The sequence below is a fragment of the Lithobates pipiens genome, unplaced genomic scaffold, assembly GCF_037356315.1.
Source record: "Lithobates pipiens isolate NorthernLeopardFrog02 unplaced genomic scaffold, aLitPip1_a1.2 Scaffold_23, whole genome shotgun sequence".
Taxonomy (NCBI): Eukaryota; Metazoa; Chordata; class Amphibia; order Anura; family Ranidae; genus Lithobates; species Lithobates pipiens.
This window is the reverse complement of record NW_027507785.1, coordinates 43,866,480-43,887,603: the sequence shown is the minus strand read 5'-3', so window position 1 is coordinate 43,887,603 and position 21,124 is coordinate 43,866,480. Positions and strand designations below refer to the sequence as shown.

The following is a 21,124-nucleotide window of genomic DNA, read 5'->3' as shown; positions in this document are numbered from 1 at the left end:
GCGATGTCGCCCCAATAACCATCAATGAATCCAGCACCCCTAGAGGACAGCAAGAAGAAAGCGCCTGAGACGTGCTGCTGCATTTATTTCATCCCAACAAAGATTCAATCGCACTTCATCACAGACCTCGGCCCCCCTTTTATTCATTGCTCTCCCCTTTCCTTCTTGGTGAGGCTTCTTATTAATGGCAGAACCCCCAATATCTGCAGCTACAGACGGCTCCCGCCCACCTGCATAGTCTCTCCCCCAACCCCAAAATTTACAGGATGTGGCCGGCGGCGGAGGGAGGAGACGGCACGCTAATGTTCACATTTACAAAACTTTTTATGCAATACAAATCTGAATAATTAAACATCTGAACAGGAAAAAAAAAATCGAACATCCGCCATCAGAAGTCTCAGGATCCTTCACTGTGCGGCTGCTTCCTCTTGAAGGGAATGATGTACAACCCGTTTCTGGCTTCTTTTAACCTCCACCAACGCCCGAGTCTGCCAGAGGAAGGAAAAGGAAAAAAAAAAAAAAGGAACAAAGTGATGTGTGAGTAGAAAATACAAAGCCTAGCACTCTAATGTGTCAAATCTGACCAAACATCTGTGACTTATCAGGGCAGGACTTAGGGTGGTGGGGGCCCCTGGGCTTGAGTCACTTTCAGACCCTTCCTTCTATACATTACCGTATTTCTCGGTGTATAACACACACACCAAGTTTGGAGAGAATTTTAAAGGAGAAAAAAACTTTTAGGAGGGAAGTTTAAGGGGGAAAAAAAAAAAACCTTACATTTAAATGCCCATCAATGCAGCCTTATCAGTGTCCATCTGCAGCCTTGTCATTTGCAGCCTTGAAGTTTAAAAATGGCGCCGCTGAAATACAGAGTCCTGTGTATCTCAGTGGCTCTCGGGTCCTCTCACAGTCCCGAGCGGAACTGAGAATAACCGTGTGTACTCGGCTCGGCTCACAGTCACCTCCAGTCCATGTGTTATGTCCATCATAGAGCGGGACTAAGCGTGACTGAGCGGAACTGAGCCAAGTACACCTCGGCTATGTATCTCGGCGGGGCCCATGGGCTTGAGCCCAGTCAAGCCCAATGGTAAGTCCGGCCCTGCTCGTTATCTGCAGCCCTGAAGCCACTCCACTCTTCAGCATGAGATGGTCCAACACTAACCCACAGAATACCTGTACTGAAGTACTGCTTGTGTGCGAGATATTAGGTTTAATAAAGTGCATCTAAAATGCAAACCTTAAGGCCCCTTTCACACTTACTGGCAGTTTAGAAGCGCCTTAAACACTGGAGCGCTTTTGAAGAGCTTTCCATTCATTTCAATGGAGAGGGGCATTTTTTTTTTTTCACTGTCCTGCCGGTGCACTGCCCCAGTGTGAAAGCATTTGTTGATTTTAATGGAAAATAGGTTCTCGTGAGCTTTTCAGGTGCTTTTCTTTAGTGCGAAAGCGCTGGAAAAAGTGCCTCAGTGTGAGAGAGGTATAAATAAAAAAAATAAAAATAAATATATAATAATAAAAAAAAATATTATATATATCCGCCTACCCCCATGCACTGACATGCAAAGAAAAAAAACAAAATAAACAAAAAAAGAAAAGAGAAAGCCTTAAAACAAAAACAGAGCCTGACTTCCAACCACTTGCCACCGGCAACAACCCCACCCCAAAAAAATAAAATAAAAATACGTATCGCATACTTTCACCCTTTCACTCCTACCACCACCTTCCATCAGAGAAGCAAGTTCTCTCTGATAACCTTCCCAGGGGGCACCTATATGGCTTGGTTTAGTACTGGCAGGGGATCGGGGTTATGGTAAATGACAGCAATGAATTGTCCTGTAGAAATGTTTTTTTTTTTTCTTTCAACCCACCAAGATGTGAAATAATGTAAAATGTTTAGTAGCAATACGATTTTCAAGATAACAAAAAGTAACTGATGTAATATGATCCACCCATAAAAGGCCCCAGAGTTGTCTGTTCTTCTCACAGCTCCTCCTATAAAGGAGGCCTCCAGGTAAGTCATTTCTGTTGGTACATCGGGTTTATTGGCCTGCAGAGGCACCTCAATGGGGACCAATTCACACCGACAAGGACTCCAACGGGGAGATTTACTAAAAACTGGAGAATTCAGAATCTGGTGCAGCTGTTCATGGGAGCCAATCAGCTTCTAACTTCAGCTTTTTCCATTAAGCTTTGCCAAAAAACAAAACAAAAACAAAAACGGAAGCCGATTGGTCTCTATGCAGAGCTGCACCAGGATTTAGTAAGCGTACATTAGATCTTCAGTAATAAATGGAAGAAATGAAAGTCCCGGAAATCATCTCACCTGTGTTCTTGGCCAACTCCAGCAACCAGAAAGTCCGCCGTACTCGAGAACTGGAGACAATTCACAAACCCGACCTAAGCGAGGAAAAAAATAAAAATGTACTATTAAACTCAGAACAGACTTTTCAGTGGAAGAATCTACTATAAACATTAATGACAGAATGCAGCCTATCCATTCACTAGAGAGCGGTGACATCACAGCCTATCCATTCACTAGAGCGGTGACATCACTGAGAATGCAGCCTATGCAATCACTAGAGAGTGGTGACATCACTGAAAATGCAGCTCATCCAATCACTAGAGAGCGGTGACATCACTGAGAATGCAGCCTATCCAATCACTAGAGAGCAATGACATCACTGAGAATGCAGCCTATCCAATCACTAGAGAGCGGTGACATCACTGAGAATGCAGCCCATCCAATCACTAGAGAGCGGTGACATCACTGAGAAAGCAGCCCATACAATCACTAGAGAGCGGTGACATCACTGAGAATGCAGCAGTAACAGTTTAGGAGGTGCGGTTCATATCTGACTTGTGACTTACCAGGGGAATAGTGAAGAGGGGGTGCAGACCCCGGAATCCCTCCCCGCACTGCCACAAACGTACAGAGCCGTCATGAGATCCTGGGAGGAAAAGACACAATGAGAGGATCCCACCATGTGAAAAGATCATAACATACATAAAATATATTTCCAGTTACAATGTATCAATCCTTCAATGTTCATTTCCTGCCAGTAAAATTTAGCAGAACATGTCGGTGCGACACCAAGAGCGAGGAAACCCCCAAACTGCACAATTCATCACCCCCTCCACACCCAGTATAAGAGCTTACAGAGCTGAGCATGCTGGACCCCCTGCGCCCCCACCCCCATCTACAGTACAGATTTCCACTTCAAGGGTTCCGCCAACCAATGAAGTGTCGGTCTCTGATCTTTCAGGGACTCCATTGGCGAGTTCCCGGATCCTGCGGCCATAGCAAGGGGCCAAGGATTCCTTAGATTTGTATAATATTGTAAAGATGGAAACTCCACCTGTGATTGGTGGACCCTTTAAAATGGAATAAAGATTGAAAAGTCATACCAGAGGCGACCACGTCACTGTTCAGCCCTGCAGACACAGCTGAGATCCAGTGGGGCTCCTCCAGGCCGGGTTCCCCGCGTGTGCCGTGAGCGCACTTGACCCGAGCGAGGGGCTTCTTCTTCGACACGTGCCACACCGCGATGGACCTACAGAGAAGGGAGAGACAAGAGATCATTACCCGAGGAGCTGGGTCAGCATTTCTGCTTCTACTAATTACAGATGAGTCTATATCAGAACCCCCCACCTGACATTCGACCATAAAACAAATCAGCGCCACTTACCCGTTATCTGCTCCAGACACCATGTGCTCCTCATTTATCAACTGGATACAATCTATAGAACCCCTGCAAACCACAAATCCAGATCATCAAGTCCACTGCGTCCGTACATCTCCAATACGTTCGTATATTGATAATTATGCAAATATAAGAAGACATAAACATTGCAAGCCGAGTCACCCAACAAATTGAGGCCCTTTGCAACCCCAATTGCAAAAGTCTGCATGTCTGCCCCTCCCACAATGCTAAGATTTCCTGCAGTAGTTTGTGTCTCTGCCCCTCCCACAATGATGAGATTTCCTGCAGTATTTTGTGTCTGCCCCTCCCACAATGGGGAGATTTCCTGCAGTAGTTTGTGTCTCTGCTCCTCCCACAATGCTGAGATTTCCTGCAGTAGTGTGTCTCTGCCCCTCCCACAATGATGAGATTTCCTGCAGTAGTTTGTGTCTCTGCCCCTCCCACAATGATGAGATTTCCTGCAGTAGTTTGTGTCTCTGCCCCTCCCACAATGATGAGATTTCCTGCAGTATTTTGTGTCTGCCCCTCCCACAATGGGGAGATTTCCTGCAGTAGTTTGTGTCTCTGCTCCTCCCACAATGATGAGATCTCCTGCAGTAGTTTGTGTCTCTGCCCCTCCCACAATGGGGAGATTTCCTGCAGTAGTTTGTGTCTCTGTCCCTCCCACAATGGCACACTCCCTCCCAGTAGTTTGTGTCTCTGTCCAATTGATAAGTGTATAGGAAATCCTCCCCTCTCCCCCCGGACTCACTCCTGCCCACTGAAGACAAGCTGCGACTCCTCTGCGATCTTCCACACTCGGACCGTCCCGTCTCTTCCTCCGGACGTCACGCAGCGCTCTCGGCTCAGGCTGTCCAGTCCGGTGATACAATCCTGGTGGCCGAAACTGAAGAAGAGGAAGAACTTGAGATGACATCATTGATATACAGTATATAGCGCTGACATATACCACGGGGGCTCTACAGGAGACATGCAGGGATTTCTATATAGCGCAGAGCTGTATCACAAAGGGGCTTACACTCTAGTGTCCTTGGGACAATTCTAAAGAGCCGGCATAGGTAGAAGTCTATAACCCCGCCGCCGTGTTTGTAGACTGAACACCGGAGCGCATACAAACTCCATGCAGACAGAGCCCAGCTAGGAAATGAACTCTGAGCCCCAGCGCTGCAAAACCACATCCAACTACCGAGCCAATCACACTTCCCTGTACACATCCTATATACCGGGACCGTGAGGAAGAGCCGGTGCGGGAGTCTATTTGGATTTTCGGCTTTGCCGCTATGATTGGCTCCCTGGTATGGCAGCAGACTGTCCAGGAGGACGTGCAGAACAGCAGGCTGCAAAAGCATAGAATCGCATCACTTACAGCGTCTCTATGTAGGAGTTCTCCGCCACATTCCAGACTTTGATTGAGCGGTCATGAGAGGCGCTGAACAGCTGGTAAGTCCCTTTCTGGAAGGAGAGTCCCTGTGAGGGCAGAGAAGGGAGGATTTAAAAAAGTTAACTCTGGACAGCAGATGGAAAGATCCTACAATACCCTCATCACACTCCCAGGGCTGCCAACAGGGGAGGGCACTCCTGCACAGGGCAGTAGCCCCATGCCCGGACTTGGCCCCATTGGGTCAGCAGATGAAGCTACCACTGTATTATCCCCAGGACTGCCAATAAAGAGAGAGGGGGTAGGGGCCGTACCCCCCATGCCAGGCCTTGGCCCCATTGGGTTAGGAGATGGGGAGATCTTACAATGCCTTTACCACTGTATTATCCCCAGTGCTGCCAATAGGTGGGAGGCACTGCTGTACAGGGCAGTCCTCCCATGCAAGGCCTTGGCCCCATTGGGTTAGCAGATGGAGCTAACACTGTATTAACCCCAGAACTGCCAATAAAGAGGGGGGGGGCAGTACTCCCATGCCAGGCCTTGACCCCATCGGGGTAACCAGATGGTGAGATCTTACAATGCCTTTACCACTGTATTAACACACAGGGCTGCCAATAGGTGGGAGGGCACTACTGTACAGGGCAAAACTCCCTTGGCCCCATCGGGTTAGCAGATGTAGAAGTCTTACAATGCCCTTACCAATGTATTATTCCCAGGGCTGCCAACACTACCCTGCTGTATCCAGGCCCTGTTGTGTCACCAGAGTTGCTGACAGCCACCCCCCCCCCCCAATCAACTGCAACATGGCAGCCCATCACGTTTGAGCGGTAGCGGGGTTGGGTGTGTTGTCAGGCGGTAGTTTGGAAAGTCACTCAGGTGAGGGGGGGGGGGGGGGGGTGGATCGGGGGTGTGAGCGGAGGGTTCCCCAGCATGGAGGACAAGGAACAGCACATGACCTCCTGTGGTGGACAGGTTTCTTGGAGTCGGTCAACATCTGCACCGTTCCTCGCCATCAATGAGGTGGTGACGCTACCAGGGGCCGCCGATAGAAAACTAGACAGTACTTCTGTATCAGGCCGTAGAGGTGGGGGGGGGGGGGGGGGTTGAGGGAAGGGGCCTGGTCAGGTAGACTGTACAGGGGCCCCATGATTTCCAATAGCAAGGCTGCTAAATGCTCAAAAACATCCCTCGTCCAGTTATGCCAGGGACACACACCCTGACCCCTCCCCCTATCACCAGCAACTTTGAACGCAAGCCTGATTTTAACTTTCACCTTGTGTCTAGCAATGCCATATCAAGATAGATCGCAGGTCATTACACAGGTTATAAAAAAAAAAAAAAAAAAAGGAGGTCATGACTTTGTAACTACTGAACTATAGAGAGCTTTACATAGAGGAGAGGAGAAGGTAAGTGAGACGGTAAGTGACTCACAGACACGGCTCCTCGGTGTCCCTGGAACTTGTGAAGATTCTGGCAGGTTTCTGCGTTCCAGATGAAGATCAGTTTATTCTGATCACCGGAGGCCTGAAGGAGAACAAAAAACACATCAGCTGCTATTGATGACAACATATTATAAATAAGATAAAAAAAAAAAAAATTCAATAAAAATAATATTTTTATGACTAATACAATACTTTTTATATAGTAAACTATTATTGTATTTAAATATTGTTCTTTTTAGAATATAATAAAAGTATAATTATGGAAACAATATTTAAATACAATAAAATATTTTAATTTAGTATGTTATTTCATTATACTAAAATACAGCATTATTTTTATTAATATATAATTTTATTAATTACAGGAACAAAAAAGGATTTAAAAATACAATAAGACAAAAGTATTAAAATTAGGGATGCACGATACTTTTTTTTGTAATCACCGATACCAATTACCGATACCTACCGCAACTGTTTTAATTGTTTATAAAATAGACAAACAAAAATAGGAAAATTAAAATGGAGGAGAAGAGGGACTTAAGGCCGATTAGAGTATTAAGGGTTAATAAGGGGTTAAATAGAGGAACATTTGTTCATCCCTTTGATCTGCAGATGAAGAAACAGAAAGAAACAATGTTTTTTATTTTACGAGTCCTTTAACACTTCAGCTGTCAACAGGGGAATCCCGCTGACAGCTCAAAGAACCGAGCCTGAAAGTATAGGTTTCAGGTATCGGTACATTTGCACGAGTACCAATACTTGTGCAAATACTCAGTATCGGCACCATTGCTAGTATTGGTGCAACCCTAATTAAAATGGTATAACAATTGATAAAAAAAAATATATATATTATATATATATATATTTTAATAATAATAAATAATTTCATCATAAAATTGTTTTTTATTATATTAATTCTAGGAACAAAAAATATTTTATTTCATTATTAACCACTACAATACAGGGCACTTTCACCCCCTTCCTTCCCAGCCCAATTTTCAGCTTTCATCGCTCTATCGCTTTCAGTGACAATTGCGCGGTCATGCTACACTGTACCCAAATGAAATTGTTATCATTTTGTTCGCACAAATAGAGCTTTATTTTGGTGTTATTTATTCACGACTCCGTTTTTTTTTTTTTTTTGCGATATAAAACGCAAAAATAGCGGAAATTTGGAAAAAAAACGATATTTTCTTTTTTCTATTTGAAAAGAAATCCAATAAAATCAAATTTTGTCATAAATTTAAGCCAAAATGTATTCTGCTACATGTTTTTGGTAAAAAAAATTCCATTAAGTGTATAATTGGTTTGTGTGATCACGGACATATGTACGCAAATGATCATGTACATATGTGTGCAGGTGATCACGTACATATGTGTGCAGATAATCATTGGGACATGTGATTTTAGTGGGACATATGTGGGGGACATGTTTTTATTATTAGGGACATGTGTTTTTATTATTTGGGGACATGTATGTTTTGGGGACATGTGTGTTTTGGGGACATGTGTGGGGACTGCCTTTGTACTGTGTGGTGTGTTGTGTGTTTACACTACACTGATGATCAGTGAGTAAAAAGCTGTAAAAAGCAGCCCATACTCACTGATCATCAGCCGGCTGCAGCAATCTGCTCTCCTCTCCTCAGCGGTGACTTCCGTGTGAGGAGAGGAGAGCCGATTGCTTAGCAACCGGCTGTTTGTTTACATCACATGACGGCCGTGATTGGACACGGCCGTCATGTGATCAGGAGGGCCAATCACAGAGCCCTCCTGCCGATCTGAGATGTGCCGTGTCCGGGTGACACGAGCACATCGGGATCGCGCCGCTGCGCGGGCGCGCGCGATCCCGCTACTCCTGGAGGACGTTCCTGAACGTCCTATCAGGAGTAGACGGCTCCCACCCGGCCGTATATATGCATTGGCCGGGTGGGAAGTGGTTAAATAATTGATAATAAAAAAAAAAAAAAAAAAAAAATTTTTTAATATCGTCAATAAAAATTCTGTATTTTATTATAATCAATAACAAACACCAAATGATTTTCCCCCTCATAGTGCTCACCAAGTACTTCCCATCCGATGACACCGCCATGCACAGGACGTGCGCCGTGTGCCCCACATGTGTCTTTTCGCAGCCCTTCCGCCCGCCAGGAATCTTGTGCACCTTCTTCCCATCGCTCACCGACCCTGCGCAGGAACAAATACCACCATCAATGACAGCTCATCATTATCGTCATCCAACAAGCAAAACTATAAACGGCGCTCCGTTTCAGGTCTCCATATTGCTCCACCCAATCCCGACCCGCCACTCAACTCCTCCCAGCTTAAAAGGCTCAGTCCACCTTTGTAGAAAAATAAATAAATAAAATTCCCACAACTCACATTTGATGATGGAACAATCCTTGGAGGCGGAGAAGACGTGCTGATCGTCCGGAGTGATGACAATACAGGTGATGGGGAGCTGGTGACCGCGGAGGAGGCGGAACTCCGAAGGATCTGGAGGCAGCAACTGGGGGGCGGAGCAAAAGAGGAAATACGAGAGAGAGAGGGACAGAGAATAATAAAAATGTCGCCTTTGGGAATAACATTTTGTTTTAGGGCTGCCTTATAACCAGAGATATTAGAGTGTAAGCTTCTTGGGTACAGAGACTGATGTGACGGGCTCAGTATTCTCTGTACAGCACTGCGGTATATATAAGCGCTATATAAATGTATAATAATAATAATAGTGTGTGACTGGGGAGAGACATTAGAGTGTAAGCTCCTCTGTACAGAGACTTATGTGACTGTGGGGGAGGGGACATTAGAGTGTAAGCTCCTCTGGTACAGAGACTGTGACTGGCTCAGTGTTCTCTGTACAGCACTGCTGTATATGTCAGAGCTATGGAATGAAACACTGCAGTACAATGAAGTAATTTTACCTCTTTGGCAAGTTTACGCTGAAGTCTCCCCCGCTGTTCAAGCTGCAGGGAAAAAAAACAAAAAACAAACGTCAATGATCACAGCCGCACCTCACCTCCTTTTAGGGGTTTTCTTTTTTTAACCACTACAGATCCGCGCTATAGCCGAATGATGGTTACAGCACGGACCTGCTTTGCCGGGACAACGTCTATTGGCGTCGCCCCATGCCAGAGCGGCCTGCTTGCCACCTACGCGGCACGCTCTGTGATCAGCGAGTCTATGAGATCCCGACCCCTTACTAGCCATTGGCTGACAGCTGATCATGTGATGTCAACAGAGCCAGTAATCGGCTATTTTTTCTCCTGACTGACAGCGTGAGGAGAAAAAAAAAAGCCGATCACCAGCGGCCGTGAGAGGGACATCAGTCCCGATCACAGCGAGCTGCCATCAGCTCCTCAGTGCCCACCTGTGCCCCCTGCCAGTGACACCTAATAGGCACCAGCTCCACCCATCAGTGCCTCAACAGTGCTGCCCACCAGTGCATATCAATGAAGGAGAAAAATTACCTGTTTGCAAAATTTTACAACAAACTATTAAAACATTATATTTATTATTTATTCTAAATTTTCCATCTTTTTTTGTTAAGCAAAAAATAAATGTACCAGTAGTGATTAAATACCACCAAAAGAAAGCTCTACTTGTGGGAAAAAAAATGATAAAAATGTAATTTGGGTACAGTGTTGTATGACCGCGCAATTGTCATTGCGTCAGCGCTGAAAGCTGAGAATTGGCCTGGGCAGGAAGGGGGGGGGGGGGGTTTAAGTGCCCGGGAAGTGAGTGGATTAACATGATTTTTTTTTGATGAAAACATTTGCATGTTGATCACTTTTCAGATCATGACTTCAGTGTTTTTTTTTTTAATGTCATGTGATACAACAGACATCCTACAGCTTAAAGCGGGAGTCCGCCGGGAGTTCCGCGTTTTTTTTTTTTTTTAAAAGCCAGCAGCTACAAATACTGCAGCTGCTGACTTTTAAAATAGTGACACTTACCCGCCCAGCACGCCCGCGATGTCGGCACCCAAAGCCGATCTTTCAATCGTCTCTCGGGTGCTGCCACCGCCATCTTGGGTATGGGAATCAGGAAGTGGAGCCTTTCGGCTTCATTTCCCGGTTCCCTACTGCGCATGTGCGAGTCGCGCTGCGCAATAAGGATGGACCCCGCTGTCTCTGGGATCCGTGTGTTTCCCAGCAGGCAGCGGGGGACTTTCGGAAAGGGGCGTAATCTACGCCCCTTTCCGCAGAGAACTATCCCGGAAGTGGGTGCAGATACCTGTACAGGTACCTGCACCCCCCTCCCCCCTGAAAGGTGCCAATTGTGGCGCCGGAGGGGGGGGAGGGTTCCAATGAGCGGAAGGTCCACTTTAGGGTGGACCTCCGCTTTAACCACTCCAAGCCCTTGTACACACGGTCGGACATTCCGACAACAAAATACGTTGGATTTTGTCCGAAATTGGTGTTGCATACACACGGTCGGACAAAGTTGTCGGAAAATCCGATCGTTCAGAACATGATGACGTTATTTCGTTATGACGGAACTACGTTCAGGCTAGTAGCCAATAGCTTTGGTGTAGGAATTTGATCTGAGCATGCGTGGCACTTTGTCCAATCGGAATTCTCTACAAACGATCATGTTGTAGGAAAATTTTATAGCCCAGCTCTAAAACTTTGTCGGGTCGGATATTCCGACGGAAACAGTCCGATGGAGCCCACACACGGTCGGATTATCCGTGTGTACAAGGGCTAACTGGTAATAATCCCTCCCTAATATATTACATTACCTCCATAATTAGACAATTTCTGTATCAGTTTTCACAATGACTGTGCTTAAATGTATTCACTAAAATTAAATAATTGAATAAAGGTAGTTAAAGGGAATGAATCCATCACCTAACCAGGGAGAGGTGACAGGTTCTCCAATTAACACCCCCTACCTCCAATACTTTGACACCCCCCCCCCCCCATTTATTGGAACCTCTGGAGGTCCCCAGTACTTCCAGGTATTGGTGACCTTTTCCCACTTCAAGCCAGAGCAGCCAATCACCAAAGCTAAATACAGTCATGTGTATGATTGGGGGGGGGGAGAGAAGCTCATTACTCCTGTGTAAGCTCTGACATAAAGCTATAGAGCTTACAAAGGAATTAGACTCCAGCTGTCACCCACAGCCCTAAGAAAACCGGTCACTCTGCACTAAATTAAAAAAATGACCATGAAGACCCTGCAAGACCCCCCCCCCCTCCCCCTCCAGGGCACTCACCACATCCTCCTGTAAGCGGCTGGCTACGGCATCCAGACCCTCGTCCTCCAGTCCATCCTCCTCTGAAGGACAGAAAACATTCAGATGTCATTATTCCCATTCCATAACGCCGAGTTCCAGTCCCCCAAACACTTTTTTTTTTTTTTTTTTTTAAACGTTCCGCATTTATCCAAAACATTAACAATTGCAACATTTTATATGTGTTGCAACTTTACTTTCTTTAAAAATTGTTTTGTACCTACAGATCTGGGAAGCAGACGGGTTCCATTTAAGCTGCGGGCATCTGAAGCCCACCTGTCTTCATTTCCCAAGATTGCCTCCCGTTTTCGCGCAATAATGCCGCTGTGCGGCTCTCAGTCTTCCTGACAGGTTGCCATAGCAACGTCGGTGGAAGTTCCCGCCCCATTGCTACGGCAACCTGTCACTCAGACACGTTTGCGTCATTTACTGTCTGGAAATAACACGAGATTTCATCACTAGGCGATTCGCAAGGACCCCTGGGATACATGATATCGCTGGAGCCCTTGTAAAAATCGCCTAGTAATGTAATCGCCTAGGTGGGCAAATACCGGAAGTGTGGGTGAAACCCTAGTTTTAAAAAAAGGTATTTACATGCCATAAAAAAAAAACTATATGTCCATTAGTAAAAGCATGATCTATGGGTATGCAAACTATAAAAAAAAAAAAAAAAAATGGGTGGAACAAACTCTGCTTTAAAGCGGACTTCCCCCCGTTTACTTTAATGGAAGTCAGCAGCTACAATATTTTTCTTATATTGTCACTCTATTTTTTAATCACCTTTATTCCTATTACAAGGAATGTAAACATCACTTGTAATAGAATTATAGTTACATAGTAAGTCAGGTTGAATAAGGGAGGACAGGTCCTGTTTATGAAGAGATCTGGGGTCAAAAAGACCCCAAGTCTCTCCTCTACCTTTGAAAGTAAACGTCCAAAAAAGTACCAGTTACTTACCGGTAACTGTCTTTCTGGGAAATCTTCCAGGACGGCACACCTGAGAGATGAGAGGCTCCTCCCTAGAGGAAACACAATCGACAGCTGTTTTAAGTCCCCACCCTTCCCCTTGATCCTCAGTTTGTAGAGAAGTAACTCCTGAACCAGGTTCACAAGGGAAATCATTCCTCATAGGTACTCACCTTCTAGTGTTCTAGAATTTTCCCTCCTCCAACGGGCGGGAAGTAGGCCTGCCGTCCTGGAAGATTTCCCAGAAAGACAGTTACCGGTAAGTAACTGGTACTTTTCTCAAGTCATCTTCCAGGACGGCACACCTGAGAGGATAAACAAGTACCTCAGGCCTACCTTAGGGTGGGGCCACTGCAAGACCCTCTTGGCGAACCTTGGCTCTGCAGTGAGCTTTACCTCCACTCCATACGCTCATATGCTTGATGAAGGCATGTTAGCTGGATCATGCGGCTGATCTGCAGGTCTGCTCCACAGATGTTCCTGCCTTTTCCGCTTCAGATGCAGTATCTAGGTGAAATGGGCTCTTAAAAATGTAATCAGAAAACATGTTAAACTTGTAGGTTAGCAATGTTGCCTATCTCACACATCTAACAACCATGGCCTATTATGCCTGTAGGTGCTACTTAGAACCACTAAAAAGATAAATAAGAGACCTGTGTAAGACAAGGACACTACATTAATCAATAAGAGGGCCTGTCTTAACACTATCCTGTTGAGGGAAATAAAACTGCTTCCTTTTTATCTTTATGTCAGCAAAAGACTAAAGGGAAGCCTACTTAAGGGAAATAGATTAACAGAAGCTTGAACCCTGGGTTTAAGGCACGCCCCAATCTATGTCCTTACTTACGCCTGAGAGCCTTCTTCAGGAGATTAAAGTCCCTAGCAGGAGTAGACTACCCATATTGCTACGTCTAGTTTTGCTAAAAGAACAAAATGAAGGCCATGCACCGAGCCGAAACCTATTCGATCGGGTATACATCTTTATACTTCATCCTCAGGCCCTAATACTCCTCTGAACAGAACTCTCCAAGTTCTTACTAAACAGGGCGATTCATTATCCCCTTCCTCCAGTGTCCCATAACCCTACAGGGCTTCAACCCTAGGAAATGGTTCTGGCATCCCTGAATGTAAGTGGTCAAGGTTTTCTGACATGTGGCAGCTGCAGCCCGAACTCCTGGCCCCTCCATGGAAAAGAAGGCTGAAATACAAAAGGTGATACATGCATTATTAAAATCACAAATAAAATGATCATAGATTGTGGGCACGGCACAATAGATTTAGACAGAAAGGACACAAGCATAGACAACAATGTTGTGTGCCTGAGTGTGACTAGCTAAACCAATATATCAAATATGGGAAGAGACCCAAATCTGAACCTCAACGTAGACAAACAGTCCTCATAGTCTGGTTTGCTGATGTGCTGCCAAGACGTAAAAACATTAAGACTCAAGCAAACCCTAAATGCTGCGTATTTCTTTAGTGCAGCTAGCTAGGTCATAACTGATATATAAATACGGAAAGGACAGGAACCCCCTTTACTGTTGTGCTTTACCTATGTACAGCAAAACAAGGCTATAAAGACAGAAAGACCCAAACTTCTATGTTGTGTATTTCTGACAAACCACCACAGTTATAAGATTAATATGAACACCAACTCCCGTGTTGTGCATTTTTGCTATGCCACAGGGAAAAATATGGAACACAAGACAATCCTTTCTGTCATGCACTTCTGTAGTGTAGTTCAGATAGAACCAACACTGAGAAAGGACACAAGCAACCTGCAGCATTGTGTTTTTCTGAAACAGAAAGCACCAACAAGCTTCAATCTTGAGTATTTCTGCTGTGCAACAACATAAAAGCAGACACTGAGGAAAAAGACAGACAGCCTTTACAGCTGCAATCTTTCTGGTCTGCTGCAAAATAAAACAATAAGGCCATGATGAGTATTCCTGCTGTGTAGCAAAACCTCAATCAGAAGGGACAGATAAGTTTAGGGTTCCCACACCCGTGCGACCCAACCTGCGACTTGGGACTGCAAGACGCATGAGAAGACATACACTATGGCTTCCAATGGGTACCATTTGTGTCTGTGCGACACCAGCAGTCCCTGATTCCTGGATCCACAGACCTCAAGATTACACAGGTCGCAGGGAAAAAAAAAACAAATAGCAATTTTCAGGTCGAACAAGTAAGGGGTCCCCAATGCTGTGACTCCCTGGAGGATTGCAGCCAACAAACCCCTGCTGTGTATCCCTAAGATGCAGAAAGGTAGATCCATGAGAAACACTGCTTAGCATGATATACAAACGATAAGGCAGTAAATATAGGACATACAGGACACAAACATTCAATCTTTGTGTATGTCTGATGTGTAGTAATATACCAATACTGAGCAGAGAGGCCACCATCCTCAATGTGTCTCAGCTGAGCAGCAAAAACAAAATCAGAAAAAGACAAGCAACCTTCACTGCTGTGTCCTTTCTGATATGCAGCCAATAAGGCAGTATATGCAAGACATAAAAGGACAGACAACCTTCAATCTTGTATATGTCTGATGTGCAACAATATAACAATTCTGAATAGAGATAGCACATCCATATTGAAGCGATTTGGCCTTGCGACTCAACATGTCAAATCGCATGGCTAAAATCAGCACAACACCACTTTGTGGTGCTACATGGATTACCAAAGGCAGTATATGTACTACACCTGGCAGGGGTTCAATTTGTATTTCTACTATGTAGCCCAACAAATTCGAACCATCAATTTTCACTGCTGCCTTTCTGATAAGGCAGTAATACAGGACACAAAACCTCACAGACCTTAATGCTGTATAAATCTGATGTGCAACAATAAAACACTATGAATAGAGATAGCACATCCATATTGAAATGATTTGTCATGCGACTCAACATGTCAAATCGCATGCTTAAACTCGGCAGCCATTGCTGTTAATAGCACTGTCTGAATCAGCACAGCGCCACGCAAATCAGGACCATCAGACTTCACTGCTGCCTTTCTGATAAGTAACCAACAAGGCAGTAAAACAGGACACAAAGCCCCACAGACAGACCTCAATCTTGTGTATGTCTGATGTGCAGCAATATAACCATTATGAGAAGAGATGTCACCAGACTCAATGATGTGCATTTCTGCTGTGCAACACAAAACCAGAAAGTACAGACCACCTTCACTGTTGTATTTTTCTGATCTGTAGCCAAACAAAGCAGTACCTTTATATACCAAAGGACAGCAACAAGCTTCAGTGCAGTGCATTTCTGATGTACAGCAATATAGCCCTTATTAAGCAGAGATGTCGCAAATCTCAATGTGTATTTCTGCTGTGCCACAAAAACATCCCAGCAAGCACAAACCTTCACTACTGAGGTCTACTGGTGTGCAGCCAATGAGGAGTCATGGTCTATCCCTTTATGAAATAACCAACAGGCAATTTATTTCATAGGCATAGCCTGGGCTATAGATACTAAACCTTCACCACCAGAGAAGGAACAGATCCTAAAATGGTTGGACACCCTACTATTAGTAGTAGTTGTTGTTGTTGTTGTTGTCCTACCTTACCTCCATAGACTGAGCAAACGCTAGCCAGCACATATCCAGGTGGTGCTGATTAGCAACTAAAGTCTCAATGAGCCCAGCCCTAGAGACCAATTCAAACCAATAAAAAAAAAAGTTTCTTCTTACCTCCTACACTATAATATAAACACAGTGTAAAGGTGGAGTGGGAGGTTGGAGCTTATGAAAGTTAACTATAGCAGGCAACCCCCAAAAGGAGGATCTGTGACAAGGGAACCCCTACTGTGCCACACAGTAGCTTGGTCTCTGCCCATCCTTGAATGTTAGGTCAGCTTTTAAACATTGTGAAGCAACTTCAGATTCCTAGCAGCTGGGCTAATAGGGCCGGTAACCTAGTGCACCTGCTGACCAGGGGAGCTTCTAAATCCACCAACCACTGCCCAATTAATAACCTGTTCAGTGGTATACCTGGCCTGTAAGTAACTTTGTATCTACCAGGTCCCCTCTGTACGCTATATTCATCCCTACTAAATGTACCACAACTGGGCATGTAGTGAGAGGCTGGCAACCTAGTGCTGCGATAACCACAGTGTCTCTGCTGTAAGAGGGAGCTGTGGCTGGTGGTTTTAGCAGTGGCGTCTGCGCCATTTGTATCCCGACCCAAGTTCTGCACTGCACCAGTCAGTATATACACGGGGAAGGGGGAGCAATGGCCTACCTACCTCTTTCTCATCTGAGGTGGTTTAGGCACACTCGTTCCTCTGCACCACCTGTAAACCATACAGCTTCTCTGATGTAAGAGGGGCTGCAGCTGGTGTTTTTAGCAGAAGCTTAAGGGCTATTTGAATCCAGACCCCAGGTGAGATCTCAAATGCCCAGAAACCCTCTGGCTGGAATTGGGGATTTTACAGCTAATTTCCCACGGCAAAAGGAAAGTAAAGTACTCACCGTTGTCGTCTTCCTCTTTTTGCCACAGCCAGCGGGCTTGCTTTTCCATCCTTATGGTCCACACGCAAGGAGGATAGCCGCCAAAGTGCTCCCCCCCCAACTGCTGTCCCCATAGGGAGGTGCTAGGTTAGGCTGTGTTCTGCACTGTACCAGTCAGTCAGTCTATATACATGGGGGGGGGGGGGGGGGGCAATGCCTTCCATTCCTCATTCCCATCTTCATATCTGAGGTGGTTAAGGCAGACATCCACCGTAGTAAACTGGTGCCTCCTCGCTCTAGAGAAAGGAGGATGTGGGCGCCTGCTCCTACTGACTCTGAGCCTTCCCTCCTGGGTAAGAACGCCGCTGCCATTTTCCCGAAGTTTGAAAATGACGCGGGTGCTTGTTGCCACGCCCTCTCCGGCAGCCCACGCGAGCTACCGGGGACCCAGGAGTCGGGGACAAGATCCCCCTGGAAAGAACCGATGGCCAGCACCCCCGTCTGAACAGCCACCTGTACAGGTAAGGAGGGGGAGACAGGATAATGGCCCCTGAAGTTCTGGGTACACCACTGTACCCAGGGTCCTTCAGCTCTCAGGGGGGCTCTTCCAATTTCTGCTGCCCGCCCTGAGAAAAAGATAGGGGAACCCCCCAGGAAGGACAAGAATATCCTACCAGACCCAGAGGCTTCCCAGGCTTGTGGTCCGGCTCCCAGGGGGAGACCACCAGCCCCAGGCTTCGGGTCATTTGGAAAAAAACAAACAGTTTCGCTGTGTAGGGAGAAACAATCAAAAAACTGAGGATCAAGGGGAAGGGTGGGGACTTAAAACAGCTGTCGATTGATTGTGTTTCCTGTAGGGAGGAGCCTCTCATCTCTCAGGTGTGCCGTCCTGGAAGATGACTTGAGAAAAAAAAAATTATATATATATATATATATATATATATATATATATATATATATATATATATATATATATATATATATATAAGGGTTTACGTCCGTTCTAGACTAGAAGTGATGACATGACATCGCTCAGGTGCTCCTAGATCAGTGATGGCGAACCTCGGCACCTCAGATGTTTTGGAACTACAATTCCCATGATGCTCTGGCACTCTGCAGTGTAGTTGAGCATCATGGGAAATGTAGTTCCAAAACATCTGGGGTGCCAAGGTTCACCATCACTGGCCTAGATCATAGAGGTGATCATAGAGGATCTGGTCTCTGGTCACCTCTGTGACCAGCCGTGACAACTGTTGGATCATTTCCCGGTCACGCCGGTAAAAACAGTAAGCCCAAGGAAAGGAAACCCCTCTTACTTTTTCTAAAAGCTATCCAGCTGCTAATTAGCCGCTCGGATCCTTTCACAAGAAAGAGAATTGCTGGCTCAAAAAGAAAAACAGCAGGAAAAGTACTGGGGGGGGTAATAGCTGATAGCTTCATCTACAACCCCGCTAAACCACAACATATACATACATGTATTGTGGTCAGTAGGTGGATATACACACACACACACACACAGGGAGACAGCATAATGGTGCGGTGCCCAGCCCCCTTCCTCACCCTGTGCCTGCAGCTGTTGCAGATACTCCTTGGCCAATCGCAGCTTCTTCTCCTGCACCGTCTCCTCCACGTCCTCCTGCTCCTCCTCCCGCTTCCTGCGGGTCGGGGCTCTGGGGGGGGGGCAGACAATGATCAGGATGGACACAATTTCGGGGAAAATAATAAACAAAAACAGAAACAAGATCTTACACTTCAGTGTCGGAGTCGCTCTCGATCTCCTCCCGCAGATGCACCATTTTCTTCTTTTTTTTCTTCTGTGCGTCCCCATCGCTCGTCTGAGGAAAAAAAATTAAAAATCACCACTGGGTTATGGCTGCCATCTTTAACACCTTCACACCCGCTGATGTATACATTACACCCAGTGCAATGCCAGGATGTCAGCCGGCTCCCCCTACTGGCTACACATTAGTAGTGAGGTGTGATATGTGACCGAAGGGGCCGCCATGTGTGCCAGGCTCACCCATCCCTCCTGGATGCCAGGATCTCCATAGTGGGGGGGGGGTTTAGGGTGGATCCGTTTTCTGATCTCTTCTATGAACCTGGAAGTGCTGAGCTCCGATTAGTTTGGGAGTTCAGATCTGTCAGAACGTCCGGGGGAAGACATTGGGGGGGGGGGGGGGCTAATAGTCCTTTAAGGTCTCCTTAAAGGGCAAATTCACCTTCTCATGAAAGATTAAAAAGGTGACACAACTTCGAATAACCAGGGCCCACCCCTGCAGACCCCTCGCTGTACATAGCAGCCATACTGCCCCCCACCTCAAGTGTAACAGTCCGCACACCGTAATACACAGACCCAGAATGAGAATTTATCATGAAGTTTGCAAACAGCAAGTGCTCATTTCTTGGCAGGACTCAACCAATGGGGGAACACCACACCGACCAATGGGAAGAGCTTCTTTCTTCTAGGAGTCAATACTGGAAGAAGGAGCCTCAGATGGGCTTCTCCTGTCAGTGTAGTCATGTGTCTGTACTGACCAATGAGGGCCAATCAGTGCAGGATACCAATAAAGTTACATTTAAAAAAAGTTATATATTTGGTAATTTTCTAGCAAAAAATCATGGATTTAAAACTTGAAACCAACAAGTGTCAGAAAAAAATTGTCTTGTATGTATATATATCACAGTATCTCACAAAATTAAGTACACCCCTCACATTTGTGTAAATCTTTTCTTCTCTCTTTTCATGTGACAACACTGAAGAAATGACACTTTGTCTACAATGTAAAGTAGTGAGTGTACAGCTTGTATAACAGTGTAAATTTCCTGTCCCATCAAAATAACTCAACACACAGCCATTAATGTCTAAACCGCTGGCAACAAAAGTCAGTACACTCTACTCCTCTACTTTTGTTGCCAGCGGTTTAGACATTAATAGCTGTGTGTTGAGTTATTTTGAGGGGACAGGAAATTTACACTGTTATACAAGCTGTACACTCACTACTTTACATTGTAGACAAGTGTCATTTCTTCAGTGTTGTCACATGAAAAGAGAGAAGAAAAGATTTACACAAATGTGACTGAGGGGTGTACTTACTTTTTTGTGAGATACTGTGTGATATATATATATATATATATATATATGGTCTGCAATGAGGCTGCAGACATGCTGACCCCAGGCACACACCTCTCTGCATGTAGTATATGTATATGCTGGTCCTTGTAGTTCCCCTCACATAGTGGGGGGGGGGAGGGGGGTCTGGCGGCACCCATACTGACCTCTGGCACATTGTACTGTACCAGTCTGTAGAAAGAGGAGCGGTCACTGCCGAGTCCTCACATACACAGCTCTGGCATGCTGGCACTTGTAGTTCTCCAGTATGGTGGAGAGGGGGGGGGGTCAGGCTGTACACATGAACACACTGCATGTAGTATCCGGCAGTATAAAGAGAACCTGTCATTGTTGGGTCCTCACACAATGTACTGTATGACATGCTGGTACTTGTAGTGCCCCAGAGTATTTTTGGGGAAGGGGGCGGGGGCAGGCTGCAGGAAGGAGGAGCCAACACTACGGGGGGGGGGGCCCATATATTGTACTGTATATGGGGAAACGCTGGTACATGTAGTTCATCATTATACAGTGTATAGGGAAGAAGGGGGATCAGGTGGGAAGGGAGGAGGAGGCTGCCCCCCACACACACTGTATATGGGGGGGGGGAGGGGATCAGGGTGACCCCCCCCGGGCACACACCGCCCTTCGGTCACGGTACTCACCTCCCCCCGCTTCCTCTCCGCTCTCTTTTTGATGAACAGGCCGGACATGATCGCAGAGTACCGGACCCACGTGTGTGTGTGTGCGAGCTCCCTGACCTCTTCCGGTCACGCCTACCGCACTCTCATTGGAGCACCGGACCCACGTGTGAGCGCCCTGCTCTCTTCCGGTCAC

At 45.9% G+C, this 21,124-nt stretch overlaps 1 protein-coding gene across 1 annotated transcript; it reads right to left on the bottom strand.

Annotated features, from left to right (window-relative positions):
- Positions 1 to 305: 305 nt before the first annotated feature.
- Positions 306 to 21,105, bottom strand: RRP9 (ribosomal RNA processing 9, U3 small nucleolar RNA binding protein). Its single transcript, XM_077451495.1, has 15 exons — positions 20,953 to 21,105; positions 18,931 to 19,016; positions 18,742 to 18,851; positions 11,737 to 11,798; positions 9,440 to 9,481; positions 8,901 to 9,027; positions 8,581 to 8,705; positions 6,511 to 6,603; positions 5,068 to 5,168; positions 4,453 to 4,587; positions 3,687 to 3,749; positions 3,406 to 3,551; positions 2,869 to 2,948; positions 2,324 to 2,397; positions 306 to 488 (listed from the first exon to the last, which is right to left on the bottom strand). Exons 1-15 carry the CDS (start codon positions 20,998 to 21,000, stop codon positions 398 to 400), a joined length of 1,383 nt encoding a protein of 460 aa, XP_077307621.1. The 5' UTR covers positions 21,001 to 21,105; the 3' UTR covers positions 306 to 397.
- Between the last annotated feature and the right edge of the window lie 19 nt (positions 21,106 to 21,124).

Coding starts and splice junctions, on each gene's coding strand:
- RRP9 (XM_077451495.1), bottom strand. CDS start 21,000: ATGTCCGGCCTGTTCATCAAAAAGAGAGCGGAGAGGAAGCGGGGGGAG. Junction 9,482..11,736: donor GCCGCTTACAGGAGGATGTG/GTGAGTGCCCTG, acceptor TTTTCCCTGCAG/CTTGAACAGCGGGGGAGACT. Junction 8,706..8,900: donor GGATTGTTCCATCATCAAAT/GTGAGTTGTGGG, acceptor GTTCCTGCGCAG/GGTCGGTGAGCGATGGGAAG.